The sequence below is a fragment of the Abramis brama genome, assembly GCF_963993115.1.
Source record: "Abramis brama genome assembly, chromosome: 23".
Classification (NCBI taxonomy): Eukaryota; Metazoa; Chordata; class Actinopteri; order Cypriniformes; family Leuciscidae; genus Abramis; species Abramis brama.
Genome location: NC_139985.1, coordinates 13,562,094 through 13,586,050, shown reverse-complemented (window position 1 = coordinate 13,586,050; position 23,957 = coordinate 13,562,094). Strand labels below are relative to the sequence as shown.

Below are 23,957 nucleotides of genomic sequence, written 5' to 3'. Positions count from 1 at the left end.
TACTGGGGTCTATTCAGCGGCAAATGAACGGGGGAATCATTTATGGCGAGAGACAAAGCCGAATGAAAATATAATTCCGCATTGTGCTGCGCTTTTGTTAGCGGCCGTCAAGTCCCTAATGGCGCGCTTTTGTTTTCCTGCACTGCTCTGAAACCGTAGTGTCGAATTGCACGCTCCGCTCATGGTGTGTAATGGCCCGCCTTTGTGATATTAGATTATAGGGGCAATTAATGGCGTCAAACCTTAACAACTCAGCATTCAGGCGGCTCGTCAATCCCACTGTCGCGCCGCAATAGAAGGTGTTATAACTCTGGTAATTATTACGCCTGCAACTTGAAAATGTCAATGAACGTGTGTATAAAATAGAATGTATGGGTTGTCACCGCGGGAGAATGGGATGCAGAGGAGCAATTAATTACAGGTTTTCATTTCGCTCTTTCCCGGTGACAAGCAGCCGTGCGTGGCAAATTGGCGTGACGCCAAGCGCCCGCCACACCGAGCCCCCTCTTTTGCCCTATCTCACGTTCCGTCTACCCCCGATGTGTGCACAGACACACATACATCACGTCCCGGCCCGACTGGCCTGCTGCGGGCTCTCGCCTCGGATGATGCCCCGGCTTTGTTTCAGACGCTTTTCCTCTCTAGGTGCACATACTTGCTTTCAAAGCAGTAATTGTAGGGCCCTTGATGTTTTAACCCTTGTTATAAGTCATCAAAGGCGGATGCATGATATTTGGCAGAGGGCCGAACACTCTCCCACGATGGCATCAGATGCATGATATCATCAGCTGAAATGTGTCTGTGCTTGCTAGCTTTAGCTGCAAGCGCTAGTCTAACATAGCCTCACCTGCGTCACGCCCATAATTAATCCAGGTGAGTGGCACGCCAGGCCATAAAATGTGTCTGTCTTGTGGCACATAAGTCATAGAGGGTAAAAGAGTGCATAATTTTGCCTCTTTGTCTCTGTCATGGATTCTGGGAAGCGTTCCCACCTCCTCATAGTGAAGGATACGGATGGCTCGTTTCATTGTGATAGGGACGTTTACAATAAAATATCGGACAGTCACAGATAACCACGAGGCTCGCGAACGCAAGCTTTCATCCCTCTTTCCGGCGGGGGAAAAGAGCCGGTGTTCGTATTTACCGCCAATCTTGTTTACAAAGTCAAATCAGCCCTTTACAGATTTAATTTGCGTCTGACAGCTCTCTCTCTCTTCGTCTTTCCTCTCCTTATCTCGCCCCCTCCCTCGCCCCCTCCTCACGAGCCCTCGAGCTCCGAATAGATAAACTGCTGAAAATATGAGCGCTCAGGCGCTACATGAAAACAAATGAATGCAAATATCAGATCGGACTGGCAGTGGACTGGGAAGTCGTCACGCCGTTGCCTGTCTTTTTTATTCTCTTTGAGTGGAAAATGTAGATAAATGTACGTATTATGCTGGCTTGTAGTTTGCACTCGTATGTCAGCTTCAAGCCAGCCGTTGCCTGTAAATAGCTTTATTTTTATTGAGCAGTTGCAGGGAGATGATCAGTTCTGGCCCTTGAGCAGTAAATAGGAAAATAAATGGAACGCCACGGAGCGGCTGTGTGTGTGTGTGTGTGCGTGCGTGCGTGTGTGTGTGTCTCAGTGGAAGATCGCTAGCTGCATTCGAGGAAGCAGCCGCAAATTGTACTGGAGGAAATTGCTGGCCCGTTAAAAAACTGCCCATAAGTTCACAGGGTGGCCGCTACTACTGCATTAAAGGATGTATTCATGTACTAGCGGCCTGCCTTCAGGCCTTTCCAAACCATCTGTCTCTCACACACGCAGACACACACACAGAAAAAGAGTAAGGATGCCCATGACCTGTATTTTGAGAGTTTTAGGACAGTTGACGGACTGCCACTAGCTGTATTGGGTCAGCGCTGCATTGATCATGTGATTCCATCGACACAAACACAGTCACACATGTACATGTGTTTTTATGCCTTTCAAACTGAACTTAAACATTTGGTTTTGTGTGGTAATTCTGCTCTGATAATTATCTAGATGAGGTTTTGAACTAACAGGAATTAATAGTGTTGGTAGCATCAAACATATCAGTGATGTTTTGTATGCCATCATTTTCCGGCAAAAGTGTTTGTTTGTATGGATTCGTAACTTTTGTTTCATGGAACTATTTCTGAAAATTCAAAACCAAATTATTTTTATTTTTTAAAGTTTTTTTAGATTTTTTGTTTTGTTTTTTTGTTTGTTTTGTTTGCTTTTAGGTTCCAAAAAAGAAAGAATTCCCGGTTAATTTACGATTATCTTTCATTTAATTTTAATTTAAAAAAGGCAAATGAGTTTCCATATATAAGTCAATGTGAAACTTCAAGTAATATTTATACATATATGTGCATATTAATAATAAAATTAAAATAAAATGCATGAGTTTCAATACCGGGGGCCAGTGAAAATGCTGGCTGGGCAAGTAACAATCTGACCTTATGGCCCGACTGGGCTTGCAGAGAGAAATCCTTATTGTTGAGCTCGGCTCTCTTTCCATTTCTCCTTTTCTGCATATTTGTTATAAGATAAGAATCACACTTTCCATCTTTACGCCTCGTTCTTGTCTAGCAAATTGTGCTCTCACTTCCAGACTGTTGCAAGTTGTTTCCTGCCGATAGCTATCTTATCAGACTGTTTGTTATTTTTGCCAAGATGTGATTCTCTAGATAACAAATCATAATATTATGTTTATTGAAGTACTTTCAGGCTGATAAAGACTACATACTCAAGGGAAGATTTCATCAACACTCTTTCTCTCTCTCTTTTGGAAAAACTGCCAGGGTTTTACAATGCAAGCAGTGTGGAAGCTCTACTGTGTCAACAGAGCTGATGTTTTGTGTACTCTCTTTGCCATGACAGGATAAAGAGTTAATTAAAGTGAAGTACAACATTCCTTTATGAAGCTAGAAAAACAGAAATGGCTTTGTATCATGTTAAAGTGAGGGTATGTGTGAGGGTTTATGCTTATCTCACTGTAGAGGTGGGCATCTTCAGCATCTTAATAGCCTGTTTGTTTTATCACATGCATTTTTTAATTTTTATTTAACTTTGTTTTTCCACGCTGCTCAGACCCGTGACACATTTTAGTGTGACGGCCCTCCAGTTGACAAGCACTGTTACAGGTTATGATGCTCTAGCACACATGCACAACCATGTTTGCGGTCACTTATAGGACTTATTTTCCACTTTTTTTAGGTGCCGGTATCCATGGCAATGATGACCCCACAGATGATAACTCCTCAGCAGATGCAGCAGATCCTCTCTCCGCCTCAGCTCCAAGCTTTACTCCAACAGCAACAAGCCCTTATGCTGCAACAGGTAACACACACACACCGACAGAGTCACGACACACATAACTTAAAACAATATTTGTAAATGTCTGGGCTGTTCAGACATGACATGCCCAACAAACCACACAAAAGGTACATTTTTCAATGCCAGTTTTATTGGCTAATCAAAATATTACTATACACTATTTGCTATATCATGTCCTCTAAAACTGTGCTGCAGGGACATGTTTTGAACCACAATCCATCATTTCCCAACAAAACATGACATCATAGCTTTCATGGAGTTTTCATGAAGTTTCATAAGATTATTATTATTTTAGGCTAACCAAATGAATTCAATATTTATTTATTTTATTATTATTTTTATTATAGAAATCTATGAGCCTGTTTCCACAGATTAAAAACAAAAACAGTCATATTGCGAGACAAAATAATTAGAAAGTTACAATTGTGAGATAGCAGAAACTGAGAAATACAGTCACAGTTGTGAGAAAGTTTCATTTACAAGAATAATGTTGTAATTCTAAGAAATCATGCTCACCAAGGCTGCATTTGATCAGTAGAAACAGTAATGTTGTGGAATATTATTAAAATAAGTGTTTTCTGTTCTATTCAGTAATCATTCTAATATGCTGATTTTGTTTACTTTTTATTGTTTATTTTTGAGGGAACTGGTGCGTTTTTTTTATGATTCTTCGATCTATGAAAGTTAAAACGAACAGAATTTATTTTAAATATTTTTTTTTGTAACAATTTTAGTCTTTTCTGTCACTTGATTAATTTAATGCATCTTTACTGAATACAGAATGGTCATTTATAAATTCACATTTATGACAAGTAAAGTTAAAATTATGAAGAAAAATAGTCATAATCAACTGGCTTCTACACAAAAACTTAACGTTAAGTGAAAAATATCAAGTTGGCGCCAAGAGGTACATACTAAAACAAGCATTCTAAACCTTCTCGGATATATAGAGAACTCAGACATAAACACAAACGCTTTGTTCCATACTTCCATAAGAAAACTTCTTCCCTCCCGTCCGGCCCTCTTAACTGCTCAAGCCATACGTTTAATAGGAGAATCCGGCCAGCTTGACTGAACATCCTTCAGCTGTTGCCAGTGCTTTTATAGAGTGCCGTCGGATGGCACAGTAAATGCACATTCATGTGTGATCCCCGTTAATAGGCCCTGAGTGTAGATGTCAGAGTGTGTAATGTAATCGCGTTTTGTGTAACTTTGATTGCATCCTCACAGGCATGCCCGGAATGATATCTTCCCCGGCTTTGATGCTTCTTGGCTCTGGCGTTTATAAGCAGCATTTACTAGCGTACTAGTGACGACGACGCCTCCTTTGGCTGGTGTCGCTACACGTCGACTCGCCGGCGGTCAGGGAGCGCTTATGTTAGTGTGAGGACAATGTTTCTCACCCAGCTGCTGAGCCAGACTTCTCCATATCTCCTCCCACCTCTCTCTCTTTCTTTGTTTATTAGTTGCATGGCCTCTGCTATCTCGCTGCGATATCGCCTGGAGGCCAGAGGTGTGGCCCCTGAGCAGACATGAAGAAACAAACAACCCCGTTTCTCTCACGTCTCTCAAATATTTATCACCGTCCCAAAACTCGCAACCCTCGACCTTTTCACACACACTTCTCAGGCAGAAATCAGGTCAGGCACCTCTCCGAAACCTCTTTGATTAAGAACGTATGATTATTTTTCATAACTACAAGAGGAAAAAAAGAGTTTTCTGTTCCATAAATGATCTTGACAGAGCAGAATTGATTTACAGTAGTAGTAAGGAGGAGGAGGTTGCTTTAGGCGAGTATAAATTGCACCAAGCGGATCTGACAAATTTATCAAGAGTCGCTCGCTCGCAGAAATCAAAATTCAGCTGTTTGAGAAAGAAACTTAGCACTTTTGTCCCCCTCCCCCCACTTTATTTGTCTCGCTTTTTTATTCTATATTTAACGAGGATATTGAAATTGAAATAGTTACCGTTCATGGGCCGTTTTACATCTCCAGTAAAAGCCAGTGGGTTTAATGGTTCGCAGTGGTGATGAACCACGTGAGAAGTGGCTTTTAATGCTCACTCTCTCGCACACGGCAAATGGAGCAATCAGGAAGCCTGCCAACACACACATACAGCAATCCGTCCCTGATCTCATCCCAGTGTGTGTGGGAGAACGAGTGGGCTTTGGATTTGTCTGCATGTGAATACCCTTACAAATATGATTTTACATACAAAGATAGAGCGAGCGCAGGAAAGAGAGAGCAAGTACATGTTTATGTATGCGTGTGCACTTGTGCATGTGTGAGTTAACCTTTACATCCCTCCAACCCTTAATTACAGCCCAGCTGATATATTTTTTCCTTTTTTTTTATTTTTATCCCCTCTCTGTGCTGTTAAGTAAAACCAAGGTCACAATAATGGGAATCTAAGGTGAATGCCTTTCAAGGCGTGCAGTTAACGTGAAAAGGGCCCACTGAATCAAATCATTAAAAAACCCTTAATTATTCTTTAATTATTCCTGCAACTATTCAGCTTCATATTGGCATGAATTAAAGGGGTAATGAGTGGGCGAGAGGCAGCGGGGCCAGTCGGGTGGCAGCGAGGCGTGGAGGAAAGTTTAAACCGAGAGACGGGCGACATATTGCGATCCAAATGCCTCTAGTGTGGTAAATGGAGTTTCCCTTCACACCTTACGGCTCGCTGACTTTCTCTGTTGGAAATGGCCGTGGCTCGGCATCACAGACGCGAGGTAGCTCACCTTCAATATCCCGTAGAGCGGCATGGCGACAGGTAGTAAAAAAGGACGCAGTGGTGTGAGATGGATTTTGTAGAGGGCAAACAGTGTTTTAGTGTTGCTCGGTAGAACCACTCGCCTGGTAAAAACAGTGGGATATGAGTGAGTTCAAGGCTCGTTTAAGACCAAAGAGTTTTGTGCACTCGGGTTGGTCCAAGATGAGGACAGACACCCAATCAAATGAGAGTTTTCTGTCATTCTGTTTGCAACATAGCCTGGAATGGTTGAACATCAGGCTTGTTGGTAGTTTGACCTGGGACAGGGCCGTCGCCAGAACATATATAATGGGGAGGGAGGTATTTCGTTTTCATAGGGGTGCACACTTTATGATCAGAGAAACAGACATTCACCAAAATACAATAACAACCCATTTGCATTATGCACACTTGGTAAACATGAGTCACAAAAGCTCTTTAATTCCACCAAGCAAACAATACATAACAAATGGCAATAAAAATATGTATGATGTATGAAGTATACTAAAGACACAATTAAAATATTTGAAGGCAACGGCTCTCTGGGTGATAGTCATTTATAAATATAATTATATTTTTGCATTAGTAGAAATAGTTCACTTATAAATGAAAATTCTGTCATCATTTACTCACCCTCAAGTTGTTTCAAACCTGTATGAATTTCTTTCTTCTGTTGATCACAAAAGAAGATATTTTGAAGAATGTCGGTAACCAAACAGTTGATGGACCCTATTGTCTTCCTTTTTTTTTTTTTTCTATTATGGAAGTCAATGAGGTCCATAACTTGCCTTTTTTCACATCTCAGGTTAAACATTTTAGGTGAAATGGTGAAAATAATCATTTTAAATGGTTTGTTTTAAAATGTCCTGCTTTGTTAAATGATTTTAAGTTCAACTATTCAAGTTAGTCTTATTTTAATTAATTTGAGGTAAAAAAAAAAAAAAGCTACATGCATAATAATTATTAAAGAATTCATTTAGAGAAATTGTTCTTGAGCATGACACGCAAAGTATTAAAAGTGCACTAAGTATTTTGTCACGTCTTTCTTTTTAAGGTGTGATTTGGATGTAGCCCACTATTAAGTGCCTCATTCCTTGAGTAAGCCTGCATTACATCTGTAAACATTACATGTGATAAGGAGTTAATGAGGGTATCATTATTCTACTTTTCTCCAGCAGCTGTAGCCGCCGTCCCCCAGGCGCTCCTCCACTGCCGCTGCGTGTCCAAGGGCCTCCGTGCTCTGCTCTTTCGGTCAACATATACTTCCATGTCAGATAGGTCATCCATGCAAAGCTGAGATTTTAATCTTAATAGGCTTTCCTGAGTAAATTAATAATCTGAAAGTAAAACAAACATTGGTGGGTCTGCGGTGGCCACTGCGGTTAGCCAGAGCTACGGTTGGAGATGTGTAATGACAGTGTTAGTGGGTGCAAGCCAGTCTCACTTAGGACTCTGTAAAAGAGTAGCTAGTTGAAAGTAGCAGCTAGTTCAAACAGGCGAAAGTAAACATGGTAGCCTAACAGGAAGCCTTTCTCATGTTTAATATTTTTTTCTACTTCGAATGCAGGAAATAAGAGTATTATTTTGAGTGTATTATTTTAAATCTTTGGCGGTGTAAACCTCACACATATACAGTTTCTTCTTGTTTTTTTGTTTTCTTTTGAAAACTATTTCCAGGTTTTCAGGTGAGCATCAAAGGCATGTTACTTAGCCTAAAACTTTCATGACATTTCTGATTGTCTGAATGAGCATTAACTACAATAACGTTCATTCAGATAGTTAGAAATGTTTTCCACAATATTATATATCTTTAATAGACCCTCGGTTAACAAGTTTCGATCAGACCCCAACACTAAGTATGAAGAATAATAATAGTGATGTTTGCCTCAGCAACTAATAAAAACACTTTCCCACATCCTGAAGTTTTCACAGAATTGATCATTGTAAATTATTAATCCTATCTCGGCTGTTCTGCCCTCACACACCTATTTCTTGTTTTTGTCTAATAACCTTCATTGTTCTGGAGAATGAAACATACCCCTAACCCTACTATGCACACTTAAAATCATTGACTTCCACATGCCTCTGTCTGTTCCCAAAGCTTTTAATCAGAGCAAGGTGTGCCGTGGTGAGGTGTTTCACAGTGATAAAGCACATACAGGTCTATGTTTACCTGTGTAGAGGAGATAGACTCATTCAGCTGAGCACTGAATAAGTAACCAGTGTGTAAACACCTTTCATGTGCTTTATTAACTACATAAAACCCTCACGCAAGCAAACAGAACCATAAAAACATCTAAAAGGTGCTTTTTCCATTTGACAATTGCAGGATTTTGTGTTTAATAAACTTTCCTGCACATAACTAATGGATAGTACCAGGAATAGGGAAGCATCAGTGTATAGGAATCAGGCAGGTGTCTGTATTTCAGATCTCTCAGATGCTTAAGGCGTAAGTTGGCTTTTTGTGCTGATCTCTGGCTGGTTTCTACCACCTGTGTTTTAATCATAACTGTAATTCAGGATGTAACAAAAACTGCTGAGATTAGAAGCGAAGGGCAAATTTTACCAGCGCTTTCCCAGACAGGTGTTGTGTGTTTTAGTTCAGTCAATCATAAATAAGGAAGCCTGTCTCCACACTGTCAGGATTGCCACGCCAAGAGAAGGATGGACAGATGATTTACAGGACACATTCATACGCCGCCTGCCAGGTGTTTAAGCTGCCTTTTAGAGGAATGCTGAAAAAAGATGAATATGTCTTATTATGGAGGCACTTTAGCCCTTAAGCAAGAAGCTGATCTTGTTTTATCCTGTTTTCATTTTTTGATGCCTTTAGATATATGCGACTCCTTGCACCCAGCTGCCTCATCCTAGAAACCCAGTGTTATGTGACTCATTTGATAGCACCACATTTTCCAGTGTAAGTAGATGGACAGGACCGTTTTGGTGCAGCCTAATGTGCCATGGTGTCTCTTTACATGAGAAGTACTGATGTTTAAATGTCCCTTATTGGGTTTGTTTGTGGTGATAAAGAAAATGGAGAGAAAAAGTACAATATATACCCTCATAATAGGATTTGCATTACAGATGAATCCGTTTGTTTTAAAGTGTATGTATGTCATTGATACATGCTCCTTTTTTTCTACATATTTGTGCTATGTCCTTGCAAAATCAAACACATTTTTTCTCTCACTAAAATTTTTTAAAAATGTTATTGTTTTAGTAAAATATTTAAACATCCATAAAACAACAAAAAATATAATAAAATAAATTGACTGATAAGCTTTGCAAAATACCATAAAATATTATGAATTGTTTTCAGAAAATATATCTTTAATTAAGAATATTTTTAGCATAAATTTAATAATTTAGTGTGATTTATGCTTAAGCCAATATGGGGTAAATAAAATAAGATTTTAATATCTGATGCTGTTTCAATTATTTTATTTGTTTTTCATTCATTTATTATTATTATTATTATTATTATTATTATTATTATTAGTTTTTCTATTATTTTATTTATTTTGTTGCAGCATAGTTACATTTCTGTTAAATTAAAATCGTCCTCTCTCTTTCTTTTTGTCTAGCTGCAGGAGTACTACAAGAAGCAACAGGAGCAGTTGCACCTCCAGCTCCTTACCCAGCAACAGCAAGCAGGGAAGCAGGCCAAAGAGGTGAGATGCCCTTGCCTCTTCCCTCTGTAGTGCACTTCACAGTGTACTTCACCTTCATAGCACCCTAGATGAGCATCCTCAAGAAGCCTGACACATCATTTGTCACACAGCAACGAGGCCAGTTCCTCTTGAAAGCCAGAAATGAACTCTTTGAAAATAACTGTATTCTAATATGTGAGATGATTGCATGACTGATTGTGTGCTGCACTGAGCGGCACAGACCTTATAAAGGCTCTGTAATCACTGAGTATTACATGAAATCCTCAGTAGGAAAACAGACGGATGTTTTTTTCCCTCCTCTGTCAAGCACTCAATTGCATTTTGTGTATTAAGTGATTCAAAAATGCGGATTAAGACATTTGGGGAATATGGATTTTCATTTCTCTGTCATTGACCAAAGTCATGCTCCAAACCTTACCATGGGCTTCCCCGCTAATACTCGTTAAGTATTAATTTACAAGTCGCCGCTTGCTAAGCCTAGTGGAAAATCCCTATTACAACCCACTATGGTGGAGTCGACGAGTTTCTTTAATTGTCAATTAAGGCACTGGAGTAGGAGAAGGACCTGATGTGGGTAATGAAGGTGAGGGGGAATAATGTTGGATCACTGAGGATAAGACTGCAGCACAACAAAGGCGAGGGCATAATTACCCGTCTGCGCACTGCGGGAGAGGAGATCTGCGCTAATCTGGCGGTCAAATGAAATTCAAACTTTTGCGGCCTGTGTGTTAGGAGCGTGAGCTATATCTGATACAACTTAATCAAGGAGTTTCTGCGAGGGCTTAATGAACAAACGGCTTAGCGGAGAGATTAGCACATAGCTGCTTGAACAGTTGCTAGCAACATGCAGGTTACCAAAGCTTGTGTAGCTTAGTGTGTAGCTTAGTCTAGTTAGTCTTCCTAGTCTTTACACAAACTGGTGTGTAAAAATTGGTTTAACTGGTTTTACAGCATGCCTATCTGAAAACAGCAGAGATTAGCACATATCTGCTAGCACAGTTGCTAACAAGATGCAGGTTGTGGTACCATGTGTTGATGAAAGGTGACCAGTGGATTGAGGGTTCGAGGTGAGTCCTGCTAAACATGTTCAAACCAACCTAAGATAGCTTTCTGGTTTTTAAGATGGTTTAAGATGGTTTATTTAGTCGCTCAGTCTCCCCAAACTTGTTAAATTGGTCTAGCTTGTCTCCTAACAGTTTAACTGGTCATTCAGAAGGTTTTACAGACTAACTATCTGAAATGAGCCCAGAACCATCAGAACTAGCACAGTTGCTAACAAGTGGTATTCTGTTTAAATGAAAGGAGATCAGTGGAATTGAGGTGAGCCCTGCTAAACAAAATGCTCAAACCAGTCTTAGCTGGCTTAGTCTTTAAAATGGCCTAGATTGACTAAGGTGATTTTTGGCTGGTTTAACTAGCCTCCCAGCTGACATTTCAGCTGAAAAGTGCCCAAAAACCATCATAACAGCAAACACAACACCCTAACCAGCTTGACCATGTTAGGAGACTGGCTTATATGAGAGAATAATCTACAGTCTCAGTTGTATTTATGGTCGCAGCTAACAACTCCACCACAAATAGCAAATAGGACAAATCCCATCTAAGCTGCATAGGGTTGAGGGTGGTTTGCAGTCCTCTGTATGTGTGACTGAGAGGATCAAAAAAATGAATGAGCTCTTGACTTCATAGCAGGTGAGAGACTGAGGTGGGGGAGGATGTTAAGGCCGTGGACGACAGGGATTAAGACCCGTTAGATATGCCCTAGCTTAGACAATATAGTGACTGATAGAGCAAATGCATGGCAAATGCACAAGGTGCCCGAAACACACACACACACTCTTCAAATGAGACCAGTATCCTGACATTTTCCACAGATAGCCAAGGAACGTGTCAGAGACAGAAGGAAAAAAAAGAAAAGAAAAAAGATTGAAAAGTGAGAGGGAGGGGAAAGGTATAAAAAATCATGACTAACCTTATTCAAGGCCTCAGGAGTTTTTCAGACATTTTCCCTTATTAAATATTAGAGCAAGGGAGATGGTGTGCTCTCTGAGTAGGGAAATTAAATCGGGAGGGCAGTGGTCAGCTCCTCTTCCCTGCGGATCAGCTCACGTTTGTTCAGGGCCCCTTTTGTCGGCCTGAAATTTGGCACTATGCAACTACTCAAATGTAGACGAGAATGCTTGGCCAACACGCTGCGGTCCAGTCGTACATACTGAACGTGTGCTTTTGCGTTACTGTCTCGGTAAGAAACCCAAGTACTCCTTACTGCTACCCGACCACACAATTTTATTAGGTTGGAAATCTACTGTACCGCCACCTGTTTTCTCAAATTAAAATTAAATTAATATTAAAATAGTTTTAATTATTTATTATTTTATTTTTACTTACTTTTATTTTACTTTTTTATAGTATTACTATTATTATTATTATTATTATTATTATTATTATTATTATTATCACTTTTATTATTATTAATTTATGGTTGGATGTTGGAATTTAAAATGATTTTTTTATATTTAAATGGTTCATTTTTAAGTATTTTATTTAGTGCTGTCAAAATATAATCACATTTTTTCTGCGATTTAATTTCACCTAACATTGTTTTTAAAGGTGCAATGTGCAAGTCTCTGAGTTTTTGCAGAACTATGCCCCCTCTGGCGACAAGCGAAACTGCAACCAGTGGTGTGCGTGCTCATTCCGTCCCGAATCCCTCTTATTTATTTTACTGTACAGGATTATAGAGGCAATCGCAGTGATCAGAGAAGGGCTCATTCAGCCCATCAGGCAATTGTTTAAGCATGTATGGGTTAGAAAAACGGGTATTTTTAACATGAAATGTTGCGCATTGCACCTTTAATATATTTTTATATTGTAATACTTTCACATTGAATCTTCAAAATAATTTAGAAACAACATAAAAGATATATTTAATTTTTTTGTTTAATCTTTTTTTTTTCTTACCTGCCCTGCTAAAATGCACAAAAAAAAGTTATTGTTTTCATTGTTTTTGACCTATGTAACCTTGTAAACAGTGCTTTAGGATTTTCAGTTAGGTCGAACAGGTAGGAAATATACAAACATTGAATAATCAAACACTGTCTTCATTGCATAAATTACTCAGCAACAGCAAGCAGGGAAGCAGGCCAAAGTGGTGAGACACCCCTGTCTCACAACTCTTTACGTTTATTTAGCGCTTTTTAACTAATTTTAAAGAGAATTTAATACGCCACTGGCGAGCTGTCATTGTGCGCACGTTTCAGTTCTTTTTTTTGCGTCTTATGTATACATGTATATGTATGTATGTATTAATTACATATATATTTGAACTGATAAATGCATGCTGTCTGGATTATTACAGCAAGGAAAATCGGATACAAGCATATTGGATTAGGCCATGTTTAAGGATTCGTGTATGTTTGTGTGTGTTTTGTCTGCCGTGTAGTGGTGTTCCCCTGGGGATGAGTGCACTGACAGCACTGGACTAAGAGTAAAGCAGTCAGGCATGAGGAGACGAAAGAAGATAGAAACACAAGAACGTGTGATGTTGTTTCTCATCCCTCCAGCCCTCTTTTAAAGCCCTCCGTCCTCTGAAACCTACCTTTCTATGTTCTGCCATGCTGTTGGTTCAACTGGCACTGGAAACTGACCCCTGAAACCATTAAACAAACTGTATCTCTGGCCATAATACCACCACATCAATTTTATCATCATAATATTATATTTTCCTTTAATTCGTCATTAGTAGCATCATATTTCAACAATCAAGGACTGTTCATAAAATCCGTGATTGAAATCAGAAGCTCATGCTCATGGCATTGTTTTGGTAAAGCTGCTGAAGATGGAGAGATGACACTTTATGCTCTCCTTCAGTAAAAGATGCTTTAATTGCAGCCCATATCACTGCCAGTCAGCACAAGCAGGTTGAGAGGTGAGATAGACAAGCGGGAGAGATGGTTGCCACACACATTTTTGCATCATCAATCCAGACTTTTGCTCTTTTTCTGTTTTTTTTTCTTTTTTATTGTTTCGCCCGCTCTCTCTCTATCTCTCTCTCAGTTTGACGGTTGAGCTGTGGAGTCACCCTGGAGTCAGCCTAATGAAGTAGCGCTGTCAGTCGGGCCTGGCGTGCCCAAACTCTGTTTGATGTGCTCATAAATCAAGCTGACAGGCCTGTTACTTCGCTAGCTTTAGCCACTCAACTGCATCTAATGTAAACAGCGTGCAGACACAATGTGTTAAAGAACTTGAACTGTGTCCCATGAGACCGAAACAGGGAGAGAAATAGAAAGGAGAGGAGACGGGGATGAAGAGGAGGAGGAGGAAGAGAGAGGGATAGACATGCTGAATATTGGCATTAGCTCACTTCTTCGGTTGTGTGTTTGTTAACTGAATGTTCTTTGTTCACACTTTCATCACATCTTTCAATCTCAAAGTCAGGGGGAGAACAGGTGCGTCTCTCCACGGAGAGTTGGGGCCGGATTAAGAAAGAAGTTAAGAAATTTCTTTAGATAAAGTCTATGAAGTTCATAAGTGCAATTCTTGAAAAATACCTAAGATGTTCTCAAATATTTGCTTTGTGTGTGTGTGTGTGTGTGTATGGGTGCGCTTATATGTGCTGAACGTTGGCGAAAATTAGGTGTGATTATAAAATGAAAAATGAGGTCCCTATTTGAAGCAATTTTGTAATGTTGTTGCTCAATTTCGAAATTCATCAGAAGGCAAAAAGTCATGTCGCACATAATCATGACAGATCATTGCTTATAAAGTATAGAATTATACTCAAGTTAGCTTAGCACCATGTTAATGTCAATCAATTGTGAGTTGATTGCTGATGAGTTGATTATATGCTGCCTATTCCAAATCGTTTTGCATATGTAGGGTGTACTGTAGGGAACAGAGCAGCTCAGTAGGTTTTGGAAAGGGCTTGTGTTTTCTCTCTTCTCTGTTGGTGTTGACCCATGTGGCCCTTTCCCATGAGGCTTTGTGCCTCGGGTGGTGGCCTCAAGCACTTCTCTGACAGTGAGATTAAGAAACTACCTTTAATTATTTTCCTTTTTTATTTTCCTTCCCTCCTTCAACATATTTTTCTCTCTCCCCTCCACTTTTTTTGTGCCGTTATCTTAAAGGAGATAAGGCCCATCTCTCATTGGGGGAACATCAAAAAGCGTGTTGCTGGAAACACTGATTTGACTCAGGCCGGTTCAGGAAGGAGGATATTTATCACCACGACACCAACTGACCTTATCGGATATATAGAAAATCAGGTACACTTCTGTTCAAAAGTTAAGGGTTTGTAAGATTTTTTGTTTTTAATGTTTTAATGTAATGTTTTTGAAATGCGTCTCATTGAAGCTGCATTTATTTAATCAAAAATACAGTAAAAACTGTAATATTGTAAAGTAATATTATTGTTTAAAATAACTATTTTCTATTTTAATATTTTTTTGAATATTATTTATTCCTGTGATGGCAAAGCTGAATTTTCAGCAGTATCACACGATCCTTAAGAAATCATTGTAATGTTGATTTGTTGCAAAATAAATATTTAATCAAAGTTGAAAACTGGTTTTGTGGAAACTTTTTACTTTTTTCAGTATTTGTTGATGAATATTTGTTACAGGAAAGCTGTAAAGAAAATCTTTGTTTTAAATATAAATAGTTTGTAACATTATAAATGTCTTTATCACTTTTGATCAATTCAGTGCATCCTTTTTAAATAAAAGTATTAATAATCGCGCAATCGTAAAAATCGTACTTACCCCAAACTTTTGAAAGGTAGTGTAGTCCTGGCACAAACTCTCAATGTCATCAGTTAAGTCAATGATGTCATGTTACAGTAGGTCACTTTAAAAATAAAATACATGCATCACTTTTAAATTGGTCTTTTTTCTGTTCTTTCTCACCTCTGGCTTAAGATCTGAAGGTTTTTTTATTTTATAAGTTTAGGGCTTGTCTTGGAGTACACTGTGCTTATGTCATAGCTGATAAAACAGGTTTTTCATCTCTTTGTTAAACGTCACCAGAAGTCAGCTGGAACAAAAATAAATCTCTTGATAGCTGAATGATGACTATCCACTCACATTGAGACCTGTTTATTAAACAGCGCAAGAGAGTTTTGGAGTCATGCTTCTCACGTTTCACAAAACACATTTCATGCATAGTGAAAAAATACCAAGCCTTATTGTAAAATGATAAACATCTGATGTCATATAATCTGGAACTGTTCTTAACATTGCGCACAGATGTTGTTAGTCACTGTTTATTGCCGTGTTAATTGCGAGCCAACCACATGCTAACAGATTGCTACACGCAGGAATGAACGAGCGTGTTTGCGAGCGTGTCTTTGGTTGTCGGTCCTAGACCACATGGAACTGTCACACACAGATTAATGCGTTATCTCTTAATGCATGAGGCTTCACAATGCACTTCGACACTTTGAACCAAGCCTGTTGTCTGCTTGTTGTCTACCGCCACAGGATGTGCTTTGGTGATTGGCGGGGAAAATATCTCTATTCCAGGATATGTCCTATCTAAACATGTCCTGGACGAGGTTGAAGGCTTATAAAAACCAATGAATGTCTCCTCTTTCCCGCCCTCTCCATCCTGCAGCTCTCCAAGTCTCTTCCTCCCACTTTTCCCATCTCTTTGTTTTGTTGTTTGTTTAACATGCCTCTCTCTCTCTCTCTCTCTCTCTCTCTCACTCTCTCTCTCTCTCTCTCTCTCTCTCTCTCTCTCTCTCTCTCTCTCTCTCTCTCTCTCTCTCTCTCTCTCTCTCTCTCTCTCTCTCTCTCTCTCTCTCTCTCTCTCTCTCTCTCTCTCTCTCTCTCGTTCTCAGCAGCAGCAGTTGGGGAATAAACAGCTGGCTTTCCAACAGCAGTTGATCCAGATGCAACAACTACAGCAGCAACACATTCTAAATCTACAAAGACAGGGCCTGGTGAACCTACAACCGGGCCAAGGAGCAGTACCCATTCAGAGCCTGCAGCAAGGTACAAATACCAATGCAGTTACACAAATTATCTGTTAAACAGTATTTTGTCTTGTTTTCCAGTTCAAATATCTAAAAATACTTACAATGAATTTATGAGAATCAACACTGCATAAAATATTCAGACTTGTTTTTGTAGTTTGTATCTTGAATATAAGTGTTTTTTTAATTGCACTGCCAGATTTTCTTGTTTATACTTAAAGGAAAAATGTACTAGTGTAGTAAGACAAAATACTCATATTCAAGATGAAAATGAAAACAAGTCTTAATATTTTACACATTGTGGGCATTTATTTTATGCCAAGGACTTTTTAGATATTCCAACTGGAAAACAAGTCAAAGACAAATAAACACATTTTTTTTAAAAATGCCTTAGTTGAAAGAAAGAATGAACCAGTCAAAGGAACATGCCAAGTAGTATAAAGGCAGATATAGTGTGTGTAGAAATGTATTTATACTACTTCACATACTGTATTTGTGTAGTATATGTAGTATGTGCACAATGTACTCCATCAATGGTCAAATCAACACATTATAAATAAACATATTTCATGTATATGTAGTGTAATTAGTTCAGTGTACTATTTTATACAGTATTTTTTTGCTATGTTTTTTGCTTATAAGAAGAGTGTGTTGTGCTGCTAAGCTTAGCGACATGTTAACGTCAGACTATTGAAATCAGTTACACCTGCTATTTGTGTGACAAGGGAAGAATGTTCTTTATCGAATTTAGTATGTGCTATGAAAGGGAATTTGGGTGCAGTCATTTTTTGTCAGCTAGTTTTGTTGCAATTACTGACTCACTTGAACTAATGCATATCTTTGAAGGTAAAAAACTCTTAGCTGGTCAATATTGACCGCAAAAATATGATTCCGTCTAGCCCCAGGGTGAGGTGCTACAACCGCAGGCCTTTCAGCCCGGTGGTCTGTCTCTTTCACAGCTCGCCTCTTGTCCTCAACAGCCAGAAAAACACCACAGAACGTCTGATTCGCTCCTTTAGTGATGCCTATTAAAGGAAAGTGGAGCTCTGGAGGAAATGCAGTGTGCTAAATAAATGCAGCATCTGTGTTCATGCCAGTAGCCTAGGACCAGATGGCATTCTCAGGCTGAGGCCAGACCTGCGTCCACCGCCCACTTATTCTTCCTTAGTCAGCCTCCACCATACACACACACACACACACACATATGCATGCTCTCAAATTGCCCTGCTACTACATGCGCAAACTTAAATGCTAATAAAGCTGGCTGTAAAATGAATCCCTCATTCTTCTTCCTCCAAAATTTGGCAATGAGCTATCATCTCAATCTATTAGAGCGGGATGAAGCCCCCCGGAGACTAACTACAGCCATGTCCGTAGAGCCACATGTGAAGCTTGTTAACTTAATCAGCTCATAAAGAGATAAAAGCAAAGCTTGATTGTTGGTTTTGTGGAAGGCAGTCATTTGGATAATAGGTAAAATATGCCACAAAATTCACTGGGCTTTGTGCACAGGCTGGGAGGGGGCTTATGTGTGTGTGCGCGTATGTGAGTTTTACACGCGCTTACCCTACAGAAGGAAATGGAGGTTTTGGATCAGTTTTAAATGTATTTTTCCATTTTTCCTCATTTTGTCAACGAGTCCAACCAGAAATGGATCTTGACTGAAAACTGGCCACCATCCGCCGAAATTAGACACATCAACTTTTACAGGTTCCACAGTGGCCATAACTTTACAAGAGCCTCAACAGGACAGAACAAACAGGGAGCCGACTCCAGTTTCCATGCCGAAATCCCTGCCACTCTTGCCGATAGGGCCTCCAAAATGATCGCAGTCTTTTATTAGAGTGCTTGACTCTCATTCTTGCCCATTGCTCTTGACATCTCTGATTATTTCAGTCTTAAGAAAACAGAGACTCGTCATCCGGAATCCTGAGTGGGCCTACCACACACGCGCACACTCACACACATATGCGCACGGCTGCTTTTAGGGAAAAAAAGGAGAGGGAGAGAGCAAAGCAAGGAGTAAAGCAGAGGAAGGTTTGCAGATTGATGAAAATAATTTTTAGCGACAGCTGTAAACTTTTGGCTTTGGCATCTTTCTGGCGTAGACCCCAGCGCCTGCCTCCCACTCCCGTTGCTTATGTCATTGTTTCAAGGGGTCTGAAGAACAATAAACTCTGGGCTCTTGGAATCCCTTCAACAAATCCTGCGACAGAACAGAATCATGGAATTTCCCCACAATCCCTCTCTGAAAAGAAGCCCTCCATTATGACTGGCCAGCCAACCATGCGCATTCTTCTGGCTAGTCATGCTTGGCCGTAGCTGCTGCTGAAAAGGATTTGTTCTCTGATCCATGGGTGGCGCCAACCGTTGTTGTTGTTGTTTTCATGTTTGTTTGGCGTGTCCAGTCATTCCCTCAGAAAGGCTAGAGTTTCAAACCCAAGTGACTCACTGCATTAGACAGACTACTAGCTGGGATGACTTTTGTTTCTTTGTAATATTCACTTAACAGTTACAGTAAGTCATTTTAATTCCTGTCCAAAGGGTGCAACCAGATATGTTGGACTCAGCTTAATGCTTTGTGATCACCATGCCAAACTTTTCTTCAGTTCTTTTTCAGGAGCATGAAGCTAGACGAGGGAGCAGACATGAAAAACTAAAGGGGCAGTTTTAATGTTGCCTTGTGACTGGCCATCTATTTATGAATGTTAGTCACATGTAGATGGTAAACAAAGTGTAATGTAGTCCGAGCTGTGGTGAAACAGTGGCATACTGTACACGTTCACACCTAAAAAAAAAGTTTGGGGTCAGTAAGATTTCAAAGAAAAAAATACTTTTATTGAACAATTAAATTGAACAAAAATGATTTAAGATGTTTGCATTATTAAAAAACTTTTTTTTTTTTTTTTACTTTGTTAATAAGAAATGTTTCTTAAGCACCAAATCAGCATGTTAGAATGATTTCTGAAAGATCACGTGACCCTGAAGACCGGAGTAATGGCTGCTGAACATTCAGCTTTGCCATCACAGGGATGAGGTTGACTTCAATGTTTTCTGTAAAGTGTGTGTGAGAGAAAGAGAGAGTGTGTGGCCAACCACAGGGGAAACGCCTCACCTGCCCCTGTGTGTGCGACTGTGTGTTTGGAAGCAAATGCAATACAAAAACACTTCACTGTAGGTAAACCGCTCCATCTCCACCCTGCGTCCTCCCTTCCACTTCCTATGTTCTGGCTGTCCTTTCACAAAAGTAGAAACTTGCAGAAAACACCTCCCTCCACCGGCCTGGTTTGGGTTTTTTTGCAGGGTTAAAGTACATCCGTGGCCCTGTAGTGCTCTGTCAGGTTGTCTGTGTCTAGTGAACAACAGCCTGTAGCTGCAAGTGTGGCCGTACATAATTTCCCTGGCCTCGGGCCTGCTGGGAAGAGAGGGGGTGGGGTGAAGAGAGCCAGGCCAGGCGAGGAGTTTTGTTTTGGCGGGGTCCGGGACAAGAATGCTGGCGGACCAGACATAATATTTAGATTGCTATTAAGTCTTTGCCATGTGAGATAGCGTAGCAGGCTGTGGCTTTTCGGGAACAGTGTGCGCCAGACGAGCTTACCCCCCTCCCCCTCTTTTTTACACCCTCAAATCTCCCTCCCAACCTAGACCCCCTCCGCCTTTCCAAGAGACGAAAACAATCCCAAATTCAGCAAGTTTGAGGGGAAAATAAAACAAAAAAAAATGCCAAGAGAGCATCTCGCCAAGATTAATTCACCCAGTGAGTTCCAGTGCCGGTCGGGACAGTGATAATTACAAATGGAGGTAGCCAGGGGGATTTGCGGAGATGTTGAAAGATAACAAAAACACGCTGAAATTAGCCATTTGGTTCCTCAGATTTGGACAGTTCCCTCCTTCTGCTCTCCCGTGAACTTAACAAGTCCCATTGGCGTTCCCCCCTCCCGTAGTGAAGTGTGGCGCGGTGTGCGCCTGGTGTTTTATGGCTTGCCACACTAATGTCAGCGCACTGCCAGACTTTTAAGATCTCTGGGGCGGGATGCGCTGCCAGCTGGCCGCCGTTCAAGATGAGGTGAGATGGAGAGGGGGTGGCTTTAGATGTGTGATAAGAAGACGCAGGTTTTGAATGCCTTCAGAAGGAGCTCTCATCATTCAACACTAGGCTTATAACCTTCAGCACAACAAAGATGAGGAAAACTAATAAACATTCTGAACGAATGTCTCCTAGAATTGGTTTCATCTTATGGCACCTGTTGTTGATTCAGGGATTGTCAACTCACCTATTTGTGTTTCAATGGAGTTTGTGGATTATAGCACTTATAGTTTACTAAAGGTGGTATTTTGTTTCTGACTAAGGACATTATGGTTTATTGTAATAAATGTTGATTTATAGTTTGTAGTAATCACTTGATTGCTTTCTGTCCATCTCAGCCATGTGTCCCACTGACCTGCAGCAGTTGTGGAAGGACGTGGCCAGTGTTCAGAGCACAGAGGAGGCCATGAAACACGAGGGTCTCGATCTGACCACCAACAGCTCCAACACTACCTCATACTCGGCCTCCAAGGTCTCACCTCAGATCCCCCATCATCCTTTGCCAAATGGACAGAACTCTGTGCACACTCCAAAGAGAGACAGGTCAGTGGAAAATTCACAAGCAAACTTTGTTTATCTACGGGATATTTTTTTTATAGTTAGTCACAGACATAAATGACCAGTATCCACAGTTTAAAATAAAAATGAAGTATGGAAACAAACAAGTGCTATAGTTATACTCGTGTTTTCATCATGAGCATTCAGAGTGCCAACTGCTACATGACATATGTATTTCATAAATAGATATTTTTGTCACACAAGTCATATTTCAAGGTCTCTGCTGTCAGGTGCCGTTTGATGAGCTGATGTAAAATGCCTGGGTTCATTTGATATTAGGTGCTCGTGTGAGTTCCTCAGAACATAGCATGCCTTCAGCATGACTGACGCCCCTGTGCCAGTTTAGCATGAGTGTGTGTGTGTGTGGAGTGGGTGAAAGTATACTGTGAAAATTTAGCTGAGAGTTGAGCAGCTGTGTGTGAGAGAGAGAAAAGTGGTCCTACTGTGGGGTACTTATACGTTCTATCAATTTTTAAGAGCAAGACTCTTTGAGTGGATCTCGTCCTTCACCAAGGAGTCCAGTGATGAGCATCTCATGCCTTATTCCAAAGGCGCTCACCTGCAGAGCACTCAGTGAGTAAAACACACACATGTATGTATGTATATGCTCACATGGTTACCTAGACATCTAAATGAGGACCCACCTTAGACTGCTGTTGTTCTTATATAAATGTAATGTATCAAACCTACACCGGGCCAGCCAAGCCTTTACATGCACACATACAGTACATGCAAGATGTAAATAAGTGAATCAGAAACATTGTATTATTTATATTCACTTGAATGGTTCTGCAGTGTGATGTTTGCAGCGGTTCTGTGGAACTTTTTATGTAATATGGCCATTTTTACACCGGTGGGACCTCCAAACTACAGCTATATAAACCCACATACACCAGCAGCACTATCACACACCCCACCCTGTCATGCTACACAGACATGGCTAAACAGAAAGAAAAGCACGCCCTCCATCATGTTTTCTTCTAACACTGTTCTCCCTGACTTGGCCTAACACATTTGCACACAAACACACACACACTAGCAACTGTAAAGGGAAGAAAAACTGTGCGGTGAGGCTAATGCATGGCACATGTGGACAGTGTGGTTGCCAGTAGTTTGTAATGTCTAGCGCTCGAGCAGCTTCTGAATTGCGTGGGCCGTCCACTGCCAGCACATCTGATGAAGAGGTGGAGGGAGCATGTGTGTGCTGCATCAGGAGGGCCTCATCTGCAAGCAAGCTGCTTTATATTAAGCAGTACTCTGATGTGGAATTGGGAAGAGTTCCCCAGACCTTCAACCGCCACAAGCCGCACTCCCCCCTCACCTCCCACCCCCATTTAGCCCCCTGCCCATGCTTAGCAACAGTCAGACACATGACGAAGGATTCTGTGGTCCCTGCCCTCACAAAAAAAAGACAAGCTACATGCTAGCCCATGGCTGTTGGCCAGGCCCGAAATGAAAAATTGCTGGATAAGACTGCTGGCGAGAGTTCGAGGCTGATTCGTTATGGATCTCTACAGAAGCCGGGCCAGAGAGACCCGATCCAGACTTCTCGGCCACAGAGCACACAGTGGCTGTATCTCAAATGAAACAAAACCATAACGTTTATCCCCAGGCCCCACCAGCAGGCCCTGTCAGCACATCAGCAGCCACCTTATCCGAACTCCCATCGTTACCAAGAAACATCTGAAGATCATCCACGTTCATTTGTAATTAGATAGCGGTGTGTTGTTCCTGGCCACATCTCAGACATTTGAACCTGCGTCGTAGTGCAAGATGCTAATACAATGATATACACTTACTATTGGAAACCTGTCAGTTACGATTATGGAAAGCTGACGTGTTTTTTTTTTTTTGCTTTGTTTTTTTACATTTACCAGGTCCTCTCAAACTGCATTTGTTCAAAGCTTCCTGAAGGACTGGCTCAAAGCTATCGGCTTTCCCAGACAGGGAACATTTAAGACTGTTTCCATTGCTTCATTGCTTTGTATTAGTCGCATGTGTGTGAGACTACCATGCCGACTGTCTGAAAACATTTCAATAAGATATCGACCCCAATGAGTTGTTTTGATTAAGCAAGCAGGTGTTTTGATGTTTTTGATGAATGGAGTGTGTAATTTCTGTTTTCCTGAACACTCTTACCGCTTCGGTAAAAGTTTAGTGTGACATAATCATTTATAGTTCGACTAACCAGATCTTTTTTTTGTCTTTCTCAGCTCGACCCATGAGGAACACACGGCCTCCCACCCGCTCTTCGGACACGGCGAGTGCAAGTGGCCCGGCTGCGAAGCGCTCTGCGAGGACATGGGCCAGTTCATCAAGTGAGTGACAGCTGTCCGTCAAATCCACTCCAGAAGCACATCGTGTGCTACATTCACGTCAAACCTTGTAACACGCGTAATACCCCCTGCCAAGCTGCAGAGCATTCATCATTGCCCACTGCGTCCCGCAAAACAAGTCTCTGGCTGTTAGCATTTCCATCTGTCAATGTGCATTCATCCTTTTTTCGATGAGCTTGCAGATCGCTTGTAAACTAAAGGCCTTCTCTGGCGCTGAAGTAAGTGTGGGGATGAGAGG

The 23,957-nt window shown here is 40.8% G+C and overlaps 1 protein-coding gene across 4 annotated transcripts in view; it reads left to right on the top strand.

Annotated features, from left to right (window-relative positions):
- The window catches only part of foxp4 (forkhead box P4), a 126,503-nt gene that overhangs the window by 75,107 nt on the left and 27,439 nt on the right, over nt 1–23,957 (top strand). Inside the window, exons 4-10 of one of the 4 annotated variants that reach the window (XM_084100110.1) lie at nt 3,227–3,349; nt 9,682–9,768; nt 14,895–15,032; nt 16,607–16,757; nt 21,164–21,368; nt 21,861–21,956; nt 23,597–23,701. In XM_084100110.1, coding sequence (XP_083956236.1) covers nt 3,227–3,349; nt 9,682–9,768; nt 14,895–15,032; nt 16,607–16,757; nt 21,164–21,368; nt 21,861–21,956; nt 23,597–23,701 — 905 coding nt within the window. Of the gene's footprint in view, nt 1–3,226; nt 3,350–9,681; nt 9,769–14,894; nt 15,033–16,603; nt 16,758–21,163; nt 21,369–21,860; nt 21,957–23,596; nt 23,702–23,957 lie in introns of all 4 variants that reach the window. The other 3 variants (XM_084100109.1, XM_084100111.1, XM_084100112.1) reach the window with 3 other exon arrangements.